The sequence below is a fragment of the Chlorocebus sabaeus genome, chromosome 20 (assembly GCF_047675955.1).
Source record: "Chlorocebus sabaeus isolate Y175 chromosome 20, mChlSab1.0.hap1, whole genome shotgun sequence".
In the NCBI taxonomy this organism is placed as follows: Eukaryota; Metazoa; Chordata; class Mammalia; order Primates; family Cercopithecidae; genus Chlorocebus; species Chlorocebus sabaeus.
The window spans coordinates 111,301,981-111,321,909 of NC_132923.1; the positions used below are offsets into that span (position 1 = coordinate 111,301,981).

The window sequence follows — 19,929 nt, forward strand, 5'->3', positions numbered from 1 at the left end:
AACATGCCACTCAAAGGAAAAGCACTTAGAACCACTCTAGTCAGTCTTCTCTAATTTTATTATAGGGCATGTTGGGGACAGGGGAGGGAAGTGGCAGAGGAGTGACAGGAGGGCAGCCAGGGGCCCTCTCCTATCCTGAGCCTCAAGGCCTGGTGGGGGACAGGAACTACAGAGGCATCAGATGAGGCCTCAGAAGGCCCAGGCCACCAGCATTTTCCATGGGACTAGGCTGGCTCATTGCGGAACTGACTCTCCCAGAGCAGCGGGAGAAGGGTTCGCAGGGGCTCCCCTGCCCTCCCACAAGTGCCTGACAGGATGGGGGAGGCGCAGAGAACATCAGGTGCCCTCCCTCCCCATAAGGGGCATGGGGGATGGGGGCACTTCCTCTCAGGACACAGGGAGCCTGGCTGAGCTGGCTGGCTCATGCCTGGCCTGGAGGTCAGAGGGGAGTGAGACACTCTGGTTTAAAAGGCCTTCCTTTCCATTTTGGGGAAAACAGGCAGGGAGAGAGGCGATGGTGCTGTGCCAAAAAACACCCCCAAATCCAGACGTAGGCTTTGGAGCCACATGTGGGTTTGAATCTGAACTCTACCTGGCTGAGTGACCCTGGGCAAGTCACTTCACCTCCCTGAGACTCGTTTCATCAAGATGGGAACAATGAGCATCTGCCTCACAAGCGTGTCGTGAGGATTAAGTGAGAAAGTGCATGTAATATTAGCAATGATTGGATAATACAAAATTAAGAACAAAGTTGGGCGTGTGGCTCACGCCTGTAATCCCAGCAATTTGGGAGGCTGAGGCGGGTGGATCACCTGAGTTCAGGAGTTCAGACCAGCCTGACCAATATGGTGAAACCCCATCTCTACTAAAAATACAAAAATTAGGCGGGTGTGGTGGCATGCACCTGTAATCCCAGCTACTCGGGAGGCTGAGGCAGAATTGCTTGAACCAGGGTTGGGGGGTGGGGGTTGCAGCGAGCCAAGATCAAGCCATAGCACTCCAGCCTGAGTGACAGAGCAAGACTCCATCTCAAAACAATACAAAACAAAACTGAGAACAAGACTGGCTGGGGAAGGCTCAGGGAAGGCTCAGAGAACACGCCCAAGGCAAGCGGGGTAACTCGGCGAATAGAAGGCCCAGGAGTGGCTGCAGAGATGTCTGCCTTCCTTCTTCCACAGCCAGGTTTAAGAGTGAGCCCCGGGTGGGGTGAGAGGGTGAGGAGAGAACTGGGGGCTGGGGAGGGGGCAGCCTGACTTCAAGGCCTTAATGAAAGAGTGCGGGTGCGCCTGTGGGCCTGCGTGGAGAGGATGGGACAGTGCTGGGGGGTCGTGGATCCTCTGAGGACTGTTTTTAAAAAGTTGAAGAGGAGAAGGAAGAGAGGACTATTTCTTCCCATAGGTGCAGCTGCAAAGACATCAAGCTGGACCCATCGAGGATTTCGGATTCAGCCATCATGGGGCTGCTGCCGGGGAAGCCACTGCCCCTCCTTTCTCCTCAGCACTGGGGTTATAAAAAAATACCTACAAACCATGAGAAAGTTTGTATAAAAACACTTTTCTGCACATATAAAAAGAAAGACTGGCCGTGGTCAGTGGCTCAGGACGTGGACCAAAGTCCCAAGAGTGGCCAAGGGGAGTCCGTGGTGCCCCAGTGGTAGAAGAGCTAGCCTGGGGCACCCTGGTTGCCGGACAGCGCCGGCTCTGGAGAAGGCTGTGGTCTTTGACCGGGCTGTGCTTCTGTGCATGCGAGGTCTGAGGGACAGGAGGGGCAGCAAAAGCGCTGGCTCCCGCAGTCCTGTGGAGACCCTGTGCTAAGGTAGTTGGTGGGAGTGCTTTGGCTCTAGGCCTCGGGAACCCCCTTAGTGTGCCCCATTGCTAAAGGCAGAAGCCCCTTCACAGTAAACTTCCCCAGACATCTGGTCAGTGGCATGGTCAGGGAAGCCGCAGGGGGTCCAGTCTGATTTCCGCTTCAATGGAGGGTTCTGCCCAGAGGCTCCAGAAGACTGGCTCCTGCTGAGACCGACCCCAGCTGGGGACATCAGGCACAGGAGGGCAGCCCAGGGTATGGCCAGGAACGAAGGCTCTAGATAAACAGGAGAGCCGCCTTGGAAGCCTGGCCCCTCCTGGCTGGGGCTTCTTGATGTTTCCTGTGGGAAGGGCTGAAAGCAAGGAGGGTGGTGGCCCTGTCTTCCTAGCCTGCTCCTCCTTCCATTCTTCACCCAACAAGGGCCTAGACTGTGCGGCTCACTGGAAAAGGTCCAGAGAGTTCACCCAGGCCCTCATCTGGGGGTGCCAAGCAGCTTTCCAGAGCCAAATGGGTAGGGAGAGCGGAGAGTGACAGTCAGAGCTAGAGGTTCCTCTGCCCAGCCAGCCCAGGCACCCCTTGTCTACCTGCCACCATGGAGCCAAGGCTGTGGTGGCCACCCTCAGTGGAGCTTGTACCCCCCAAGGCAGCCTAGGAGTGGGGTGGGAGTAGGCGGCATCTGCAGTCTGAAATGGGCTGAGGAACACTCTGGCTCTGGCGTGCGGGGGCCTGTGCATCAGATACTGTCCGGCCCCGCAGGCACTCTAGGGCTGGAGGAGGGGCAGGCCACGCCGGAGTCCCTCCTTCAGGAACTGCATGTAGGTGGCCGTGGATGGGTCTTCAAAGGTGGATGAGAAGCTGAAGAGATTGCTCTCGACTTCCTCGGGCTTCATGGAGGTGATGTCCAAGAAGTAGTTGGCATTGATGTGGTGGACCTGGGAGAAGGGCTGGGTGAGGAGAGTGGGACAGAGGGGGCCCCCAGGCTCCCTGTGCCCTCTGCTCTATGGGGAGAAGCAGGGACGCTATCAGGCCTTGACTGTCCTTGTCTGAGGTGATGGTGGGCAGGCAGTGCTGCTGTAAGCCCTCGCCAGCACCCGACACCACCTCATCACCCTGTGTCTGACGAGGGGGCACCTCCCTGCCTTGCCTACCAGGTGAAAACCCAACACTTTCCAACATCACCTCTTCACTAGCCCTCTGCCTCCGCCCCCCGAAATGACCTCTCTCCTCTGTTCCTGTGGCCCTGGACTCCATCCTGAACTCCGTGCTCACTTCTCTCACTGGGGCCTCACACACCACGGGCCTCTCCTTTGGCCTCTCGCTCCAGACAGTGAGCTCTTTCAGCACAGGGCCATGTCTTTATCTTTGTTCCTGGCACAGAGTAGGTGCCCAGCAGATGAACAGACGAATGAATCAGCATTCAGCCAACATTCATATGAGTGGGAGGCCTGGTTCTCCCAAGCAGTTCCCCGACACCATCTCATCACCCTGTGCCTGGGACAGCAGATGCCTTCCGCCTGGTGCCCTTTCCTTTGCACCGAGCCCTCACTGGACACCTCGCCCGTGCCAGCCCCTGCTCCTGACCTGCTCCCGTCCTAAGATCCTGAGGAAGCTGGCCTCCTCCTACGGCCCTGGGCCCCACACTAACCATGCCTTGGGACTTAAGGGATAAGGGGTCGCTTTGATCAGAAGAGCTGGAGATCTGAGGCTCAAGGGCAGGCCTTGGTTCAAAGCCAGCTGCACTTAATTAACTGCAACATTTGTCCAGTCTCTGAACCTTTCTGGGCCTCTTTCCTTGTTTATAAAATGGGCATTCATGATCATCCGTCTCCCAAAGCTGCTGTGAGGCCCCCGTGAGAAGACTTGCTGAGTGCTAAGGGCCCTTAGGGAGAGGTGGGGTCTTGAACCTTGGCTCAGGGCCCTCTCCTGGTCTTCTCTGTCACAATGTCCAGCTACTCCCTCCCGTTTCATCCCTGGACTGGCTGCCATGGTCCAAGGCAAGCCTTCCCTTCCAGGCCATGTTTCTAGCGAGGCACTGACTCTGCCTCAGGACTATGCTCACTGCTGCACAGCCCCCGATGACCAACACCTGCATCACGATTCCTGTTTCTACATGGGGACAACAGAGGCTTAGACTAGGTAAGAGACCAGCTTGAGGCTTTGCAGCCAGGAAGTGGCAGGGCCAGACCCGAAACCTGATGAAGCCTACACATCCACGGCCCCTGCTGGTTGCTCCCTGGGCCCCATGGGGTCTGGGTGAGGGTGCCTACCACAGTGCCATTGGGCAGGCAGATCATCATCTCCACTGGGAAGCTGTACTTCTCCAGGTGCAGGCCAGCCAGCTTCTGATGGGATGGGTTCTCCTGGTTGTTCTGTGGGGACAGTTGCATACTCCTGATGGCGTGGCCCCCACCACTGTTCGGGAGGCTCCTGTTCCTGCCCACCTGCCGGCTCACCTGCAGCTCCTCCAGCTCCTTCACCAGGGACCAGGTGCTGATGAAGCTCTCGTTGAGCAGGGTGAGGATGGGCGAACTTTCCAGGACAGTCTCCCGGAGAGTCCGCCCTGAACCTGTTCAGGAAGAGGTAGAAGCTGGAAGACAGAAGTGTGAGGTGCCCCCACATCTTCCTGGGGTGCAATCTTGCTTTGGGGAGACCTCACGCACTGCAGAACAGTCTCTGCACCCAAGTGAAATAACAGATTCAAAGAGCCTGAGGCAGAGTAGGTACTGAATAAATGGTAGTTGGAATTAACATCCATAATACACCCGCATCCTGGGCTGAGATTAGGGTTAGGGGTTCTACCTGGCCCCGGGGACTTGCTGACAGTGACAGCTTCTTTTTTTTTTTTTTTTTTTTTCTTTTTTTTTTTTGAGACGGAGTCTTGCTCTGTCGCCCAGGCTGGAGTGCAGTGGCCGGATCTCAGCTCACTGCAAGCTCCGCCTCCCGGGTTTACGCCATTCTCCTGCCTCAGCCTCCGGAGTAGCTGGGACTACAGGCGCCCGCCAACTCACCCGGCTAGTTTTTAGTATTTTTAGTAGAGACGGGGTTTCACCGTATTAGCCAGGATGGTCTCGATCTCCTGACCTCGTGATCCGCCCGTCTCAGCCTCCCAAAGTGCTGGGATTACAGGCTTGAGCCACCGCGCCCGGCCTCAGTGACAGCTTCTTAAATCCAGTGAACATTCTGTGTCCCAGGGCCTTTGCACAGGCTGTTCCTCTACCTGGAACACTCCATCTGGTCACTTGACAAACTCCTACTCATCCTTCAGAGTCTCAGCGTAAATATCACTGTCTTCACAAAGCCTTCCCTGACCCTCAGATATACACTCTGGTGCCACTCTGGACTGTCCCATGTAGAACACTCACCGTGCTTGTACTGATTCATTTGGTGTCTGCCTTTGCACTGTGTCTCCCTCTTTGAGGGCAGGGACCCCTTCTGACTTCCTCACTGTGGGACGCCAGCACCCAGCCCACTGCTACACTGATGGCTGACAGGGTGAGGGCGGGGCACTGTTTCATTCATCTTTGTGCCCACTGCCAGACACCCAAAGAACGTTGCATCTAGGAGGTCTCTGGTGAATTTTCTGAATAAATTAACGCAAGACCAGCCTCTGGCCTGATTTTCCCTCTTACACGTGTATATACACTTAGACTTCACAGTGTATGCGGCACTTTCACCCCTATGTCCACAGCTTTGAGAGGTAAGTGTATTATCCCTTCTTACTATTGAGAAAACTGAGGCTTGGGGAGGAGAAGACACTTGGTCAAGGTCACCGAGCTGACAATGGCTGAGTTTGAACCCAGTCTGCCAGGGCCCTTTCTTCAGCATCTGGTAGCTCCCGCTGGGCTCAGCACAGAAACTCCCAGGCCCTCACCCCACGCCCCTACCCTGGGCAGTCCCCGGGGCCCTCATGACTCAACAGGAGAGTCCCATTGGTTTCAGAGTCTCTGGTACCCAACAAGGTGTGCACTTTTCCCCCTGCTCCCCTTAGATTCAGTCGGGCCCCTCACCTCAGCAGGACTGGTCGTCCAGAGCCCCCCACAGCAGGATCGAGTGCACCAGCTTGTTCTCAGCCTTGGCTCGGTCGAAGGCCTCAGTGAACGGCAAGTAGGAGACCTGGGGCCACGCCGAGACAGAGAGAAGCCATCATCAAAGCGGCCAGGGTCCCACTCGGGCTGTGAGTCTATAGTGTGTGCAAGTATGTGTGTGTGTATACATGTGAGTTTGTGTGTAGGCATATCTGTGTGTGTACATGTTTGTGTATATGTACATTTGTATGTGTATGTATATGTTTGTGTATGTTTGTATATATGTGTGTATATGTGTGTGTGTATATATGTTAGTGTGTTTGTATGTGTGTGTGAAGGGGGTGCTGCTGAGCCAGGGGATGGATGTCTCCTCCAAGTTCTACTTATTATTATTATTTTCATTTATTTTTTCTTTGAGATGGAGTCTCACTCTGTTGCCTAGGCTGTAGTGTAGTGGCACAGTCATAGCTCATTGCAGCCTTGAACTCCTGGGCTCAAGCAGTCCTCCTGCCTCGGCCTCCCCAAAGGTTTAGTACTACAGGTGCGTGCTAACACCACCCCCAGGTAATTAAAAAATTTTTTTGTAGATATGGGGTCTTGCTATGTTGCCCAGACTGCTCTTGAACTCCTGGCCACAAGTGATTCTCCGCCTCAGCCTCCCAAAGTTTTGGATTATAGGCATGAGCCATTGCACCTGGCCTCTTCCTCTAAGTTCCAAATGGCAGCAGGGAAGCCCCACTGGCACACGCTGGGCACAACAGTGAGACAGCCTCAGTAGCAAGCCCTGAACACACGCCAGCACCTGTGCCCAGCTGCTGCTCCACAGCTCCCAGCCTCTACCCGTGCAGCCTGACCCTGGCCTTCACCCCGCCCAGCCTCACCTTCTTGAAGGGGTACATGGCCACCTCCAGGCGCCGGGCAGCCTCCTCCCAGCTCAGCTCCTGCTGCCACTTGATCTCCTCAAACACAAACTGCAGGGACTCCCCCGAGGGCAGGTGGCTGTCGATCACGCTGCCATCCTTATCCAGGATCACCGAGGGCACTGAGGGGCCCATGGCCTCCAGCTCCATCTGGGCCAGAGGTCAGTGGTGGGGGGAAGGCTCAGAGATGGGCAAGAATCTTCAGGGGCTCCCTGAGAGACCCTCCAAGATGCTCCACTCATTACAGAGGAAGGGCGGGGCCCTGCAGCGAGCCCACCTGGATGGGAGCCTCCTGTGCGCTCACCTGGGGTATGTAGCCGATGTCCACCTCCATGTTGCTGCTTTCACTGGCCCCATAAAGCCACTCCATGTCCACATTCAGAGACCTGGGGATGGCCAGCACAGAGTGACACCATCATCAAAGCCCATTATCTGTGTCACACTTTATCTCACATAATACCTGCAACTGTCTCCATTTTCCAGATGAGGACACTGAGGCTTCTCAAGGTGAACACCTGCTCTCAGAGCCACTGGGATTCTGGCTGCAGAGTCCTGGCCCTCTCTCCACCAGGCTGCGCCTTCCTAAGGCACTGGAGCCACTTCACCGTCCGCCGGCCCTGCCCTTCACAATCCACAAAGGGCCTGCACAGCCATGCCCCGTGTATTCTCCAGGACCCTTCGAGGCAGAGAGATGGCCAGTGCCTCATGGTGGGTCACAGGGTGGGGCAGGAATGAAAGTGAGCACTGTGGTCCCTGCACAGGCCTCTGGTGGGCAGCAGGAAATCTGAGCCGAGCAGTGCAATCTGCAGGTCCGCCGCACGGGGGAGCCCCAGCACTGACAAACCACCACCTCCGCAGCAGGTGGTGCAGAGGGCAGAGCTAGGTACCCACCAGGGGTCAGCAGTCCCTGATGCCTGGTCCTCAGACATGAGCCCAGGAGCAGCTGGTCCTGGATCTGGTCACTGCCTCTCTCCTTCTGTCCCATATAGTCCAGGCCCCCTCCTCAATAACCCCGGGTCGGAGGCAGGTGTGCCCAGCCCGAGGGCTGGTACTTTGACTTGGAAGCCCCTGCTCTGCCCACCCTGGGGAGGGAGGGAAGCCATCCCCACTCCTAGGGGCAATTTTCTCCTCCCATGTCATCCTAACCATCCTCTCACGCCTGCCCTGTGGGTGAAATAGGCCAGGAGTCAGTCTCCCATCTGGCAGATGAGGAAACAGGCCTACGGAGGGCCAGGGCCTTGCCCACAGCCACAGAACCAGTGGGCGCCATAGTTGAGACGTAACTGCAGACCTCCTGGCTCCCAGCCAGGTCTTGTCCCTGTAGAGCGGTCACTCAGGCCCACTAGGTGGCCACTTGCTATCAGTTAGGAATCTGGACAGACTTGAAGCCAGGGCCTCCTGGGTCCTCTACTCTGCTGACAGGTGGCCAGCCCTGAGGAGGTGAGGCAGGCAGGTGGCTGGTGCAGCACTGTCCCGGAAGCCTCTCCAGGGCTCTGCAGCAGTGGAGGGCCTGCCCTCGGCCTTTGCATGTGCTGTTCCTCTGCCTAGCGAAACCCTCAGAGCCCCTTGTCTCTACTGAGATGACCCTCTTCTTCTGAGAAGCCTTCCTGGACCCCACAGCTGGGTCCCTGCCTAGCTGCCGGCCTTCCCCTTGGTGGCACGCACAGGCTGCGATTACAGCTTTGATTAGGGCCTGTCAGCAGTGTGAGGGCGGGGAGGCCCAGCTTCAGGAAGAGTCTATGGGCTGCTGCACTGGGTCCCAGGGACAGAGGTGGAGGGCCAGGCCACGGGGTGCCTGGGAAGAGCTGGTGGGTGATCAGCTCATCCTCTTGCCTGCCTCATGCCGCCTCCTCCCACGCCAGCCCCACGAGATGGGCTCTGGGGAGCAAAGGAAGGGGCAGAGACAGAAGAGGCCCCTAGGCTCCTGGAGCTGGGGAGCAGGACAAGCTGTAGGAGGGAGCCAAGGCTGGGTCAAGGTCAAGCTCCCACCTGTGGTTGGGCACGAAGAGCCGGAAGTCGCGGACGTGGGTGGCGTCTTTGGAGAGGATGATGTGGCCGGTGAACTGACCCGGGGAGAACCAGAAGGGGAAGTCGGGCGGCTCACTGAGCTGGAACTCGGCGTGGATCCTGTGTGAAGGGAATCTCCTGCACCAGAGCTGCCCACCTTCTCCCCAGGAGCCCGGGAAGCCTTGGCCAGACTCATCAGGGAGAGGAGGCTGAGTGTGTGGGTGGAGGTGGATGGGCCAGGGGGCAGCAGCAAGGCCCTCCAAATGCTGCTTGTCCTTTGAGGCCCAGGTCACATGTCCCTCCTCCAGAAGCCCTGCCTGGACCCCCTCCCTGAGCCCCCACAGCTTCTGGAGGGCATGTGTGACTGGATGTCCTTCCCACTTCTGTGTGGATGGCACAGCCATGGCTACCAGCCCCGTGCCAAGCAAGTTCCACAGCTTTTTCTTTCGGAACCCTCACATGCCCTACGAGGAAGTCATCAGCACCCCAATCCACAGGTGAGAAAACTGAGGCTGAGAGAGCCAAAGCTGCTTCCCCGAGATGGCAGGGGGAGGAGAGACAGAGTTGGGGGGCTCAAGCCAGGCCCTCCCCTCTGGGTGCTAAACCGGCTGTGCCTCCCGGAAGCTCCAGGCTGGCCTGTGTGGCCCACTCACCGGAACATCACGGTGTAGTAGAAGTCACTGATGGCAGTCAGGCAGGCCACGGCCCCCTGAGGGGCAAAGCGGGTCTTCACAAAGGGTCGAGGGTGGAACATGCTCAGGAGCCGGTGGATGATGACCTGGGGGCGGTGGGAGGCACGTGCTGGCTTGCTGGGTCCCGCTGAGCCTGGATCCACTGGGGTGGGGGTCAGCCCAGACCCAAAGGCCCAGGGGCCCCATGGGGAGGAGGCAGGTCCAGAGGGAGGCAGGAGAGCAGGTGGGGCAGGTCTGGCACTGGGGTCCAGGCGCAAACAGAGGGATGGCCACTCCTGGGCTGGGGCAGAGGGCCTCAGGTCGCGCCCCGGCTGTCCTCACCTCCTTGCCCTTGGGCGGCGGCGGATAGAAGCGGTTGTTGGATAGGTAGCCAGTGAACACGCTCAGCTCACTGGGGATGATCCACCAGGGCTCGCCCAGCTCCTGGCCTGGCGGGGGAAGGAAGGGCTGGAAGTGGCGGGCGGAAAACACTGCACTTGGCGAGGCTGCGGCCGTCCAGTTTCGGAGGCCGGACAGGGCAAGGCGGGAAACCTGGGGCAGGGGAAAGCGAAGCTCCAGATATCTAAGAACCATGATTCCAGGGCCTCGTGTCCCACGTAGGTGGAGGTCTCCCTCAAGCCCTGAGACAGCCCACACCAAGGGAGCAGATGGACCCCAGGCAGTTTCCTGCCCCAGTGATGGCCACAAGCTTAGCAATATCCCACCAGAGAGAGGCTCCTCTCCCCGCTCCAGTGCCTCTGCAGCTCACCCAGGCGCAGCCCAGGCCAGAGCAGCTCGCTCAAAGGCAGGGTTGGAATGGGGGTGGTGGGGCTCTGTGCCTCACACCATCCCACCTCCCTCCTATGCATAAGCCCATGGGCCAGCCTTGGGAGCCACCACCCTGCCTGGCTTCCCCGCCTTCCAGCAGCCCTGCTCTCCCTCCCTAGTCTCCTCTCCAAGTCTCCTCCCAGGGACTAATGTCCCACTGGCCAGCTCAGGATTTCAGTTTGGAGCTAAGTCCGATGAGGGTGGTGGCCAATCATGTTTGAGGTGAGATCTCTAGGGTCAAGAGCAGGATGAGACCACAGGGAGTGGGAAGGCCGGCCTCCCCCAGAAGGGCCCTGCCTTAAGTACAGACTGCCCCACCTTGGGCAAAAGGCCTTCCCTAAGCCCGAGTCCTCATCAGTGACCTGCCTTGCCTCTGACAAGCTGATGGCTTGAAGAGGACACTCAGAGACCACAGAGCTGTCTACACATCAGCCAGCATTTGAGGAACAGCAGGTTCCCTCTCCTGTCCCCACCTCCCTGGCAGCAGGAGCTCAGGCTTGGTGGGAGGTGGGAGGAAAGCAGTGCAGGGAGCTCCCGTGGAGAGAGATTTAACAGGCAGTTCTCAAGGCAGAGCTGGCTATGCGGGGCCAGGCCGAGCCCGCCCTGCTGGGTCCTGCTTGTAGGCTGGCCACCCCCTGCAGGGGACCTGCCAGAGATGGGTGCTGGGCTCGGTGGGGCTCTGCTCGGGGGCCAGGGCTGGGGGTGCTGTTCCTGCCTCACCCCAGTTCTTGCTGTCTGTGGGGACTCATCCGCTCAGATCAGCCCATCACTGCCAAACCCGTAGAGATATGTTCCCCACCTCCTTCTGTGGAAGGTCAGAGCCGTTTCGACCACTTCCTAGACTCCTGCCTATCTGCTGCACTCTCTCTCCTTGGCTGAGAAGAACACGTTTATTCATGTGTTCATTCCATAAAATGTTTTATGCACCTAATGTATAGGAAGTTTCTCTCAGAGTACACTGTGCAGCCTGTCTTCTTGGAACTTATAGTGGGAGATGGCAAGTAAACAGGAACCAAAATGGGCAGTGCCCTTCCCTGTGAGCTCCTCCTTGGAATTCCCATCCCTGCCTGAACCTTCAGCGATGAGGTTAAGAAAGCGGCTCCCAGCCGGGCGCGGTGGCTCATGCCTATAATCCCAGCACTTTGGGAGGCCGAGGTGGGAGGATCAATCAGGAGATCGAGACCATCCTGGCCAACATGGTGAAATCCCGTCTCTACTAAAAATACAAAAATTAGCCAGGCATGGTGGCAGACACCTGTAGTCCCAGCTACTTGGGAGGCTGAGGCAGAATTGCTTGAACCCGGGAGGTGGAGCTTGCAGTGAGCTGAGATCGTGCCATTGCACTCTAGCCTGGGCGACAGAGTGACACTCTGTCTCCAAAAAAAAAAGAAAGGAAGAAAGGGGCTCCCCAGCACTGCTTCCCTGGGCTGGGCCAGGTGGCAATACCGCCACAGGCACCAGCCTCCCGGTCATTCCCGTTTGCCATGTGGCTGCCAGGCTCTAGAGTTGGGCACTGCCAAGGGGCTGCTGCTGGGCGGCGGACATCCAACATCCCCTGGGGAACTCAACTTCAACATGTGCAGACTGACCTCATTCTCTGCCCCCTTCTCCCTCCCCCGCTACAGTTCCCATCTGGGCGAGCAGCCCACCATGCCCCTGGTCACCAGCCAGAAGCTTGAGTCATCCAACTCCTGCCCACCCATTGTCCATGAGGAGCTGCTCCCTGCCCTTTCTTCCTTCCCCAGCATCCTCCAGGCTGCCCTTACTCTCCATCTCCTCTCCCTCGCCCGCCCAGAACTGGTCTTCTTGGCTCCATTTCTCCCCATTCTTCCCATGCCCCGTCCCTGGCCTGGAAAGCCCAGGTCTCATGAGGAGGCTGTCTTATTTAAAATCTGCTTAGTGTTCAGCCGCCACAGAATGAAGGCCAAAGGCAGGCAACAAGGCCCTTGGTGGGGTCTGGCACCTTCTCTCCTGGCCCCACTGACCAGGATGCCCCTGCGTGGGTCCTGCATGCCTCCTGGGTCCAGCCACACCAGCCGCCTGGCCTCGGTGACCAGCCTGGCACTCCTGCCTTCAGGCCTCTGTTCGTACTGAAGGGGCGTTGGCTGAGATGAAAAGGCTGGGTCGGTGTGGGCTGGGCACAGAGAGGCAGTGTTCCTGGCACGGGGAACCGCGTGTGAGAAGGCTCCTAGTTGGAAGAAAGCCTGGGGATTTGGAAGGAAGGAAGTCTGGTGTGGTTGGAACAGAGGAAGCCCACAGAGGGGAGGAGAGAGTGGGAGACAGTGCAAAAGGGCAGGCAGGGGCTGAGGCAGCTTCATCCTGCAATGCGCTCAGGACCCTGTCCAAAGGGCCTCGGGCTGGGGAGGGGCTGGCAAGGAGAACATCTATCCACCTCCTACCTCCACCTTCTCAGGTGCCCTCCCCACCCCACAGCCCTCTGCTGGGGACCAAACCTCAGGTCTAGATCATCAGAGTTCAACAGAGTACCTATCAGGAGGCAGGCATCAGGCTATACCCTAGGGGGAAGAGATGGATGTGCGGGAAGTAATCATCATAGTATGTGGGACAGCTGCACTAACAGGGTCTCTACTGCACTGCTGCTTCCTCCGAGACTCCCCACCTGCGCTCAGTCACCCTGCTGAGCCCTCCTCATCCTCTTCCTGCAGTCTACCAGATGTCACTTCCTCTAGGAAGTCATCCCAGATTCCCCCATGTGGGGTGAAGACTAATGCCTCTCTCTCCTGCTCCCCCAGCAGGCTATATGCCTGGACAGCAGGGACAACACCACAGCCACATGGACCTCCAGGGCCTGGCATGGGGCCTGGCTCCAGTGGGCACACAGAGGGCAGAGGAAAGAAAGATGAATGGAGCAGAAACTCATCCTCAGGAGACGGATGCACACAGATGATCCCGCTGCCTGTGGTCCCCTACTCACCCCTAGGAAGCCATCTTTGCTTTTGGTCATGGTCTCCGGGAGCAGAGGCTGGAATCGGGCTTCTATGGTGAGTGTCTCCTCGCTAGGGTCAGGGGGCAACTCCTCCTCCTCGTAGCTGGCCGCAGGAGTTGACCCTATGAGACACAGATCATCGGAGGGGCACTGCCCTTACGCTGCAGAGCTCAACTCTCCCTGGTCATCCACACTAGCTGGTGATTAACGCAGCCAGGCAGGGGGTGGAGGTAGCTGGGGTGTTAACAGTTAACAATCACCGGAGTAACAACCAGTGTATCACATTTTAGTTTCAGGATAGCCCAGGGAGTCAGATAATAACATTACCAACTCCATTTGACAAATAAGAAAGTGAAGGTTCAGAGAGGAAAAGTCACTTCCCCAGGTTACATAGCTAGATGGTAGAGGAATTGAGATTGAAACCCAGGCTTGTGTTACTTGAAACCCATGACCAACCATGACCCTTTTCTGGGTCTTCTGGGACTGAGAGGAACTCAGTCAGGGGAACCAGAGTAATGAATGAAGCAAGAAACAGAAACAGGCTCTTTGGTGTCATAGGGAGAGCACTGGTTTGGGAGTGAGGAGACCCACTTTCCCCTACTTTTTTGGAGGGAAGGGGAACTGCTCCGGCTGCAGGAGGGGCTGGACTGGCAGTGGCTAGATTTTATTTCTTGGATCTTTTCCTGCTCAGAGATCTGGCAAGTCTGTAACCTTCCCAGTGTGGAAGGATTCATTTTGAAGGGCTAAGGGAGAAATGACGCCTATTTCAAAAGGGGTGAGTAATAGTCACCGGTAACAAAATGAAGCCGGTGGGGGGTGGGGGTGGGTCTTGTCCTGTCTGCCCTCCCAGGGCAGGGTAGTGGTACAGAGATGATGCCTGGCATTTGCTGACTGAATGGCTAGCAGCCTGAACGATGCATTAAAGCCGTTCTCAACCAGAAGTCCTCAAAATCACCCAGGATGCCTTTAAACTACAGATGCTCACAACCCACCTCAGACCTACTGAATCACAATCTGCAGGGGTGGGAGTCTGGAAACTGCCCTTTTAACGAGCGCTCCCTGCTGCTCCTGATGCAAATCCCTATTCTGAAGCATCACTTATTTCTATATTTGTAAGTCAATGCAATAAAACTTTCCAAAACGCAATCTAGAAATCCAAGAAGAAGGGAGCAACAGGAATATGCAGGGTTATTAGTCGGCCTTGCTTATTCAATTATTTTACTATCACAGATAAATATTAATAATAATGATTCCCAAGGCAGCTCATGCCTGTAATCCCAGCACTTTGGGAAGCCGAAGCTGGCGGATCACCTGAGGTTAGGAGTTCAAGACCAGCTTGACCAACATGATGGAACCCCATCCCAGGCCAGGCGCGGTGGCTCACGCCTGTAATCCCAGCACTTTGAGAGGCCGAGGCGGGTGGATCACGAGGTCAGGAGATGGAGACCATCCTGGCTAACATGGTGAAACCCCGTCTCTACTAAAAATACAAAAAACTAGCCGGGCGTGGTGGCGGGCGCCTGTAGTCCCAGCTACTCGGAGGCTGAGGTGGGAGAATGGCGTGAACCCAGGAGGCGGAGCTTGCAGTGAGCCGAGATCGCACCACTGCACTCCAGCCTGGGCGACACAGCGAGACTCCGTCTCAAAAAAAAAAAAAAAAAAAAAAGAAAAAAAAAAAAAAGAAACCCCATCTCTACTAAAAATACCAAAATTAGTTGGGCATGGTGGTGCACACCTGTCATCCCAGCTTACTCTGGGGGCTGAGACAGGAGAATCACTTGAACCCAGGAGGCAGAGGTTGCAGTGAGAGTAAGCCGAGCACTCCAGCCTGGGAGACAGAGTAAGACTCCGTCTCAGAAAAAAAACAAAAAACAAAAACAACACAATAATAATAATGATTCCCCCACCACCTAGCTGTATGATCTGGGGAAGGGACTTCACCTCTCTGAGCCTTTACTTTCTCATTTGTCAAATGGAGTTGGTAATACTGTTATTAATTATAATAATACTACTCAGCATTTTACAGCCCTTTGGCTTTTTAATGAAAACTTTTATTTCCTGACTTAAGAGTAACATTTGCCCATTATAGGCAATTTGTAAAAATTTTAAGGGATAAGGCAGAAAATTAAACACACTCATAACTCTACCAAACAGAACTTGTTGGCTCCATTTCCTGCTTGGATTTGATTTCCCCCCTTTGATTTCTCAAAACTTGGTCCGTTTTTGCATTCACAGTCTAGAGGTAATGGGGGAATTCTTTCACCCTGCTGGAGAAAAAGACTTCTGTGCAAAAAATTAAAAGTGCGCCTCAAGCCCAGCAAGCTTTGCTAACATGTCATTATGAGAGAACTCTCACTCTGGCCACAAAAAAGGACAAAGAGGTGGCTGTGCAAATGCTCAGAAGTGTATGCAAAATAAGAGGTACAGGCAAGGCCACAAGGAGACGACCTGCTTATCTGCCCATCTGCCTTCATGACAGAACTGCCTGCCACCAAGAGACATCAATACACATCCACTCCAGCTCATTAGCATTTTCCATCCAACCTTTCTCCTCTAGCAGCGATCACAGGTCACCGGACCAGCACGGAGCCAACCTACCCAATACACCCCTGAAAAACAGCAGGCCCGTGACAGTGCTTTGGAGCTTATGCACCCGAAACAGCCAGCATGTCTCTTTTGCCTTTCCCATCGATGACTGATTTACACCAGGCAATCTGGGTAACAAGTAGGTGCCGGGCCGGGCGCAGTGGCTCAAGCCTGTAATTCCAGCACTTTGGGAGGCCGAGACGGGCGGATCACGAGGTCAGGAGATCGAGACCATCCTGGCGAACACGGTGAAACCCCGTCTCTACTAAAAATACAAAAAACTAGCCGGGCGAGGTGGCGGGCGCCTGTAGTCCCAGCTACTCCGGAGGCTGAGGCAGGAGAATGGCGTAAACCTGGGAGGCGGAGCTTGCAGTGAGCTGAGATCCGGCCACTGCACTCCAGCCTGGGCGACAGAGCCAGACTCCGTCTAAAAAAAAAAAAAAAAAAAAAAAAAAAAAAAAAAAAACCAAGTAGGTGCCGAAGATCCTAAGTTCAAGAAATGTCACAAGAAGTTGGAAGAAAATGGACACAGAGGTTGGGGTGATGGTGGGGGCAGCGAGAAAAGCATTTTATAATTCATTAGAATGTTTCAGCCCCTCATCTTTTTTTTTTTTTCGAGACGTAGTCTCGCTCTGTCACCCAGGCTGGAGTGCAGTGGCGCGATCTTGGCTCACTGCAAGATCCGCCTCCTGGGTTCATGCTATTCTCCTGCCTCAGCCTTCAGCCCCTCATCTTTAACCAAATAAATGAATAAATAATCACTGACTGCACTAGGCAAAAATGATAGCAAGAATGGAATAGGAGACCGGACACAGTGCCTCATGCCTGTAATCCCAGCACTTTGGGAGGCTGAGGCAGGCAGATCACTTGAGGTCAGGAGTTCGAGACTAGCCTGGCTAACATGTAACATGGCAAAACCCCATCTCTACTAAAAATACAAAATCAGCCCAGTGTGGTGGTAGGTGCCTGTAATCCCAGCTCCTGGGGCGGCTGAGGCAGGAGAATTGCTTGAACCAGGAGGCAGAGGTTGCAATGAGCTGAGATCACGCCACTGCACTCCAGCCTGGGTGACACAGCAAGACTCCAGCTCAACAACAACAACAAAAAGAATGGAATAGGAATCTGAAAACACCTAAGCAGAGTTTCAGATTTAGTAATAATAGTTACAGCTCCTGGCTGGGCGTGGTGGTTCACACCTGTAATTCCAGCACTTTAGGAGGCCAAGGTAGAAGGATCGTTTGAACCCAGGAGTTTGAGACCAGCCTAGGCAACGTAGTGAGACTATATCTCTACAAAAATAGAAAAATCAGCTGAGCATGACAGCACGTGCCTGTGTCCGTTACTCAGGAGACTGAGGCAGGAGGATCAACTGAGCCAGGGAAGTTGAGGCTGCACTGAGCCATGACTGCACCACTGCACTCCAGTCTGGGTGATAGAACAAGACCCTATCTAAAAAAAAAAAAAAAAAAAAAAAAAAGTTGTAGCTGTCGTCTATTGGAAATCTGCATATTCGTCACTGTGCATTTCTTTTCTCTACTCCTGAAACCTGTGAGCTGGTACAGGACCCTGGAGCCAGATGGCCCCAGTTCTAGCCCTGGCTCCCCACCTTTCTAGCTTGGGAAACTGGGGAGCCTGCCTGTGTCTTAGTCTCTCAAACTATTAACCATGGGGATCATGACAGTGTCCATCTCCCAGGGCTCAGTGAGGTGTAAAGAGAGAACCCACATGAAGCACTTAAATGCCTGGCACGGAGGAGGTGGCCAAGGAATGGTTTTTTTGTTTTTTTGGTTTTGCTTTGTTTGTTTTGAGACAGGGTCTCACTCTGTCACCTGGAGTGTAGTGGTGTGATGTCAACTCACTGCAACCTCTGCCTCATGGCCTCAAGTGATCCTCCCACCTCAGCCTCCCAAGTAGCTGGGACTACAGGCATGCGCCACCACACCCGGCTAATTTCTGTATTTTTGTAGGGATGGGGTTTTGCCATGTTGGCCAGGCTGGTCTTGAACTCCTGGGCTCAAGCAATCCTTCTGTCTCCCAAAGTGTTGGGATTATAGGCGTGAGTCACCTTGCAGACCAAAGAATGTTAACTGGTATTATTGTTCACAAGTCTGAGAAAAACAGGCTTAGGGGTTGCTGGAGCAGCTAGTCCAAGCCACCAGCTACAAAGTGTCAGAGCTGGGAGGAGTCCAGGGCCTCTGAGACCCCAGGGGCTTCCCTCCACTCCAGACAGCCCCTCCTGCTCAGTGAAGACAGCGTGGTCAAGGCGCCCTCCTCCCCAGCCGCCAGCCTCTCCTGGTACCTGTTAGCTTCTCAGCAATGGGTTTGAACTCCTCAGGGCTGATGTACATATCTCCGTCAATGTCCAAGGAGGAAAAGAGAAAAAGGCCATCTGTCCCCAGGGTCTTCAGCGCTGATTCCTGCTTGGGAGGAGAGACTGGGCTGGGCACCAGTTGGTGGCCTCCTCTCCTGGTCCCCAACAAGCAGTTGCTTCCGGATGGTGGGAGCCCCTCCTCCCACCATCTTCCTGAGTCCTCCCAGGGCCTCCCGGTCCATCTGTGCAAATGTCGCCTCTGTACTGCTCCCAGAGCCTCCAGTCCCTCCCGGTCCCTGCTCATCCACTGTTTGGTCCGACTGCCCCTCCCAGTTTGTCCTCAGCCCGCCTTCGGTCTGGCCCTGGCTGCTTGGCCCTGTTCCTCCTGCACCTTCTGTCCTCTCCTGTGTCCCCTCCTCACTGTCCCAGGGCTCCCCAGTGCCCCTTTCAGACTCTGTGCGTCCCAGCTTCACTGTGTCCAGGTCACCCCTCTGGACAGACCCCTCCAGTCTGTCCCAGCTCCACAGTGACCTCCGTTCGCCTCCTCCCCATCAGTCCGGCCCCAGGCTCCCCCACCCGCCTCCCGTGTCCCCTCCTTCCCGTGCTCCCCCCATGCGGTCCCCCTCCGCCCCCCGCCTCCCCCGACTCGTCCCTGCCCATGTTCCCCCTGCTGCCGACGCTCGGCCCTTCAGTCCCCGCTCCCGCGCCCCCGCCCCGGCCTGCTCGGGCCCGGACCTGCCGCGCGGCCTCCTGGGCCTCGGCGTGGCGGGCGCAGACCCGGACGGCGGCGGCGGCGGCGGCGGCCAGCAGGGCTCCGAGCAGCGCCAGGGAGCGGGCGCGGCGGCGCGGTGGCGCGGGAGGCTGCGCGGCGGGGCCGGGGCTGGGCGGCCCGCGTTGGCCCGGCCGGGCCCGGCCCATGGCTGCGGCTGGCGGCGGCTGCGGGCGGCCCCCAACGCCAAGGAGCGGAGCGGAGCGGGGCGGGGCCGGGGGCGGGGCGGGGCGGGGCGGTGGCAGGGGCCGTGCCGGGGTCGCTGGGTCCCGGCTTCGCGGCACGGCCCGCGCCCAGGGCGGGGTCGGCTACACCGGAGCGCCCAGAGGGGCTGAGCGCGTCTATGTGGTAGGGTCTGTAGTCGCGACCACCCCAGCCTCCCCAGGCCGCTTCCTGCCTCTCCGCGCCCCTTCCTATGCTTCCGTTCCCAAAGCTAAGCCAGGCCTCTGCGGCCCACTTGCCCGGCCCAAGCCGGAGAGCGATTGCAGGCTGGGGACTGGGACAAAGAAGGGACTGGGGCCAGAGGCTGGGGAGAAGTCACACACCCTGTGCTCTCCTGGAGAAGGGGCGTCGAGGGCCACTGAGGCCTCGTGTCCGCCTCTGCTGGCAGCCGTGTACGAGGCCAGAGACTGCTGAGGGGCATCCGTCCATCCTTATCCCACAAGTTTTCTAAAAGTTCCTCTGTCATCTAGAGCAAGACAAATTAAAAAGAAAGCCCAGCCCGTGTTCCCCTCATGTGCAGTTGTGGGGCCACCTCCGCAGATGCATGGGTTATGGGGATCGGCCTTGTTCCAGGCACAGCAGGTGCTGCTCTGAACCTGCACTTCCCTGGGCCCAAATTTCCTCATCTCCAGCAAGGAGGTAAAAGAGCTCCCCGACCCCCACCCTCCGGGCTCTGGCCTGGTGAGGGGAAGGCGGGGCTGTAGCCCCTCAGCAGCTGGAGCTACCAGAGGCCCTGGCTTTTCTGGAGAACAGCACGTGGCATGCTTGGAGGAGAGCCTTGGAAATAGAGGTGGGTGGAGTTGAGGACATATTTTAATGCCTGTCAATCCCCAGGAG

The 19,929-nt window shown here is 56.6% G+C and overlaps 1 protein-coding gene across 2 annotated transcripts; it reads right to left on the minus strand.

The window, feature by feature from the left end:
* Positions 1-39: 39 nt before the first annotated feature.
* Positions 40-19,038, minus strand: SELENON (selenoprotein N). Of its 2 annotated transcripts, XM_038004203.2 has the most exons (12): positions 18,837-19,038; positions 18,090-18,207; positions 13,193-13,326; positions 9,772-9,981; positions 9,412-9,536; positions 8,741-8,878; positions 7,056-7,137; positions 6,713-6,901; positions 5,814-5,919; positions 4,260-4,372; positions 4,074-4,175; positions 40-2,738 (listed from the first exon to the last, which is right to left on the minus strand). In XM_038004203.2, exons 1-12 carry the CDS (start codon positions 19,017-19,019, stop codon positions 2,568-2,570), a joined length of 1,671 nt encoding a protein of 556 aa, XP_037860131.2. In that variant the 5' UTR covers positions 19,020-19,038; the 3' UTR covers positions 40-2,567. The 2 variants fall into 2 exon arrangements, with proteins under 2 accessions (XP_037860131.2, XP_072863788.1); XM_073007687.1 differs by lacking the exon at positions 9,772-9,981.
* Positions 19,039-19,929: the final 891 nt, after the last annotated feature.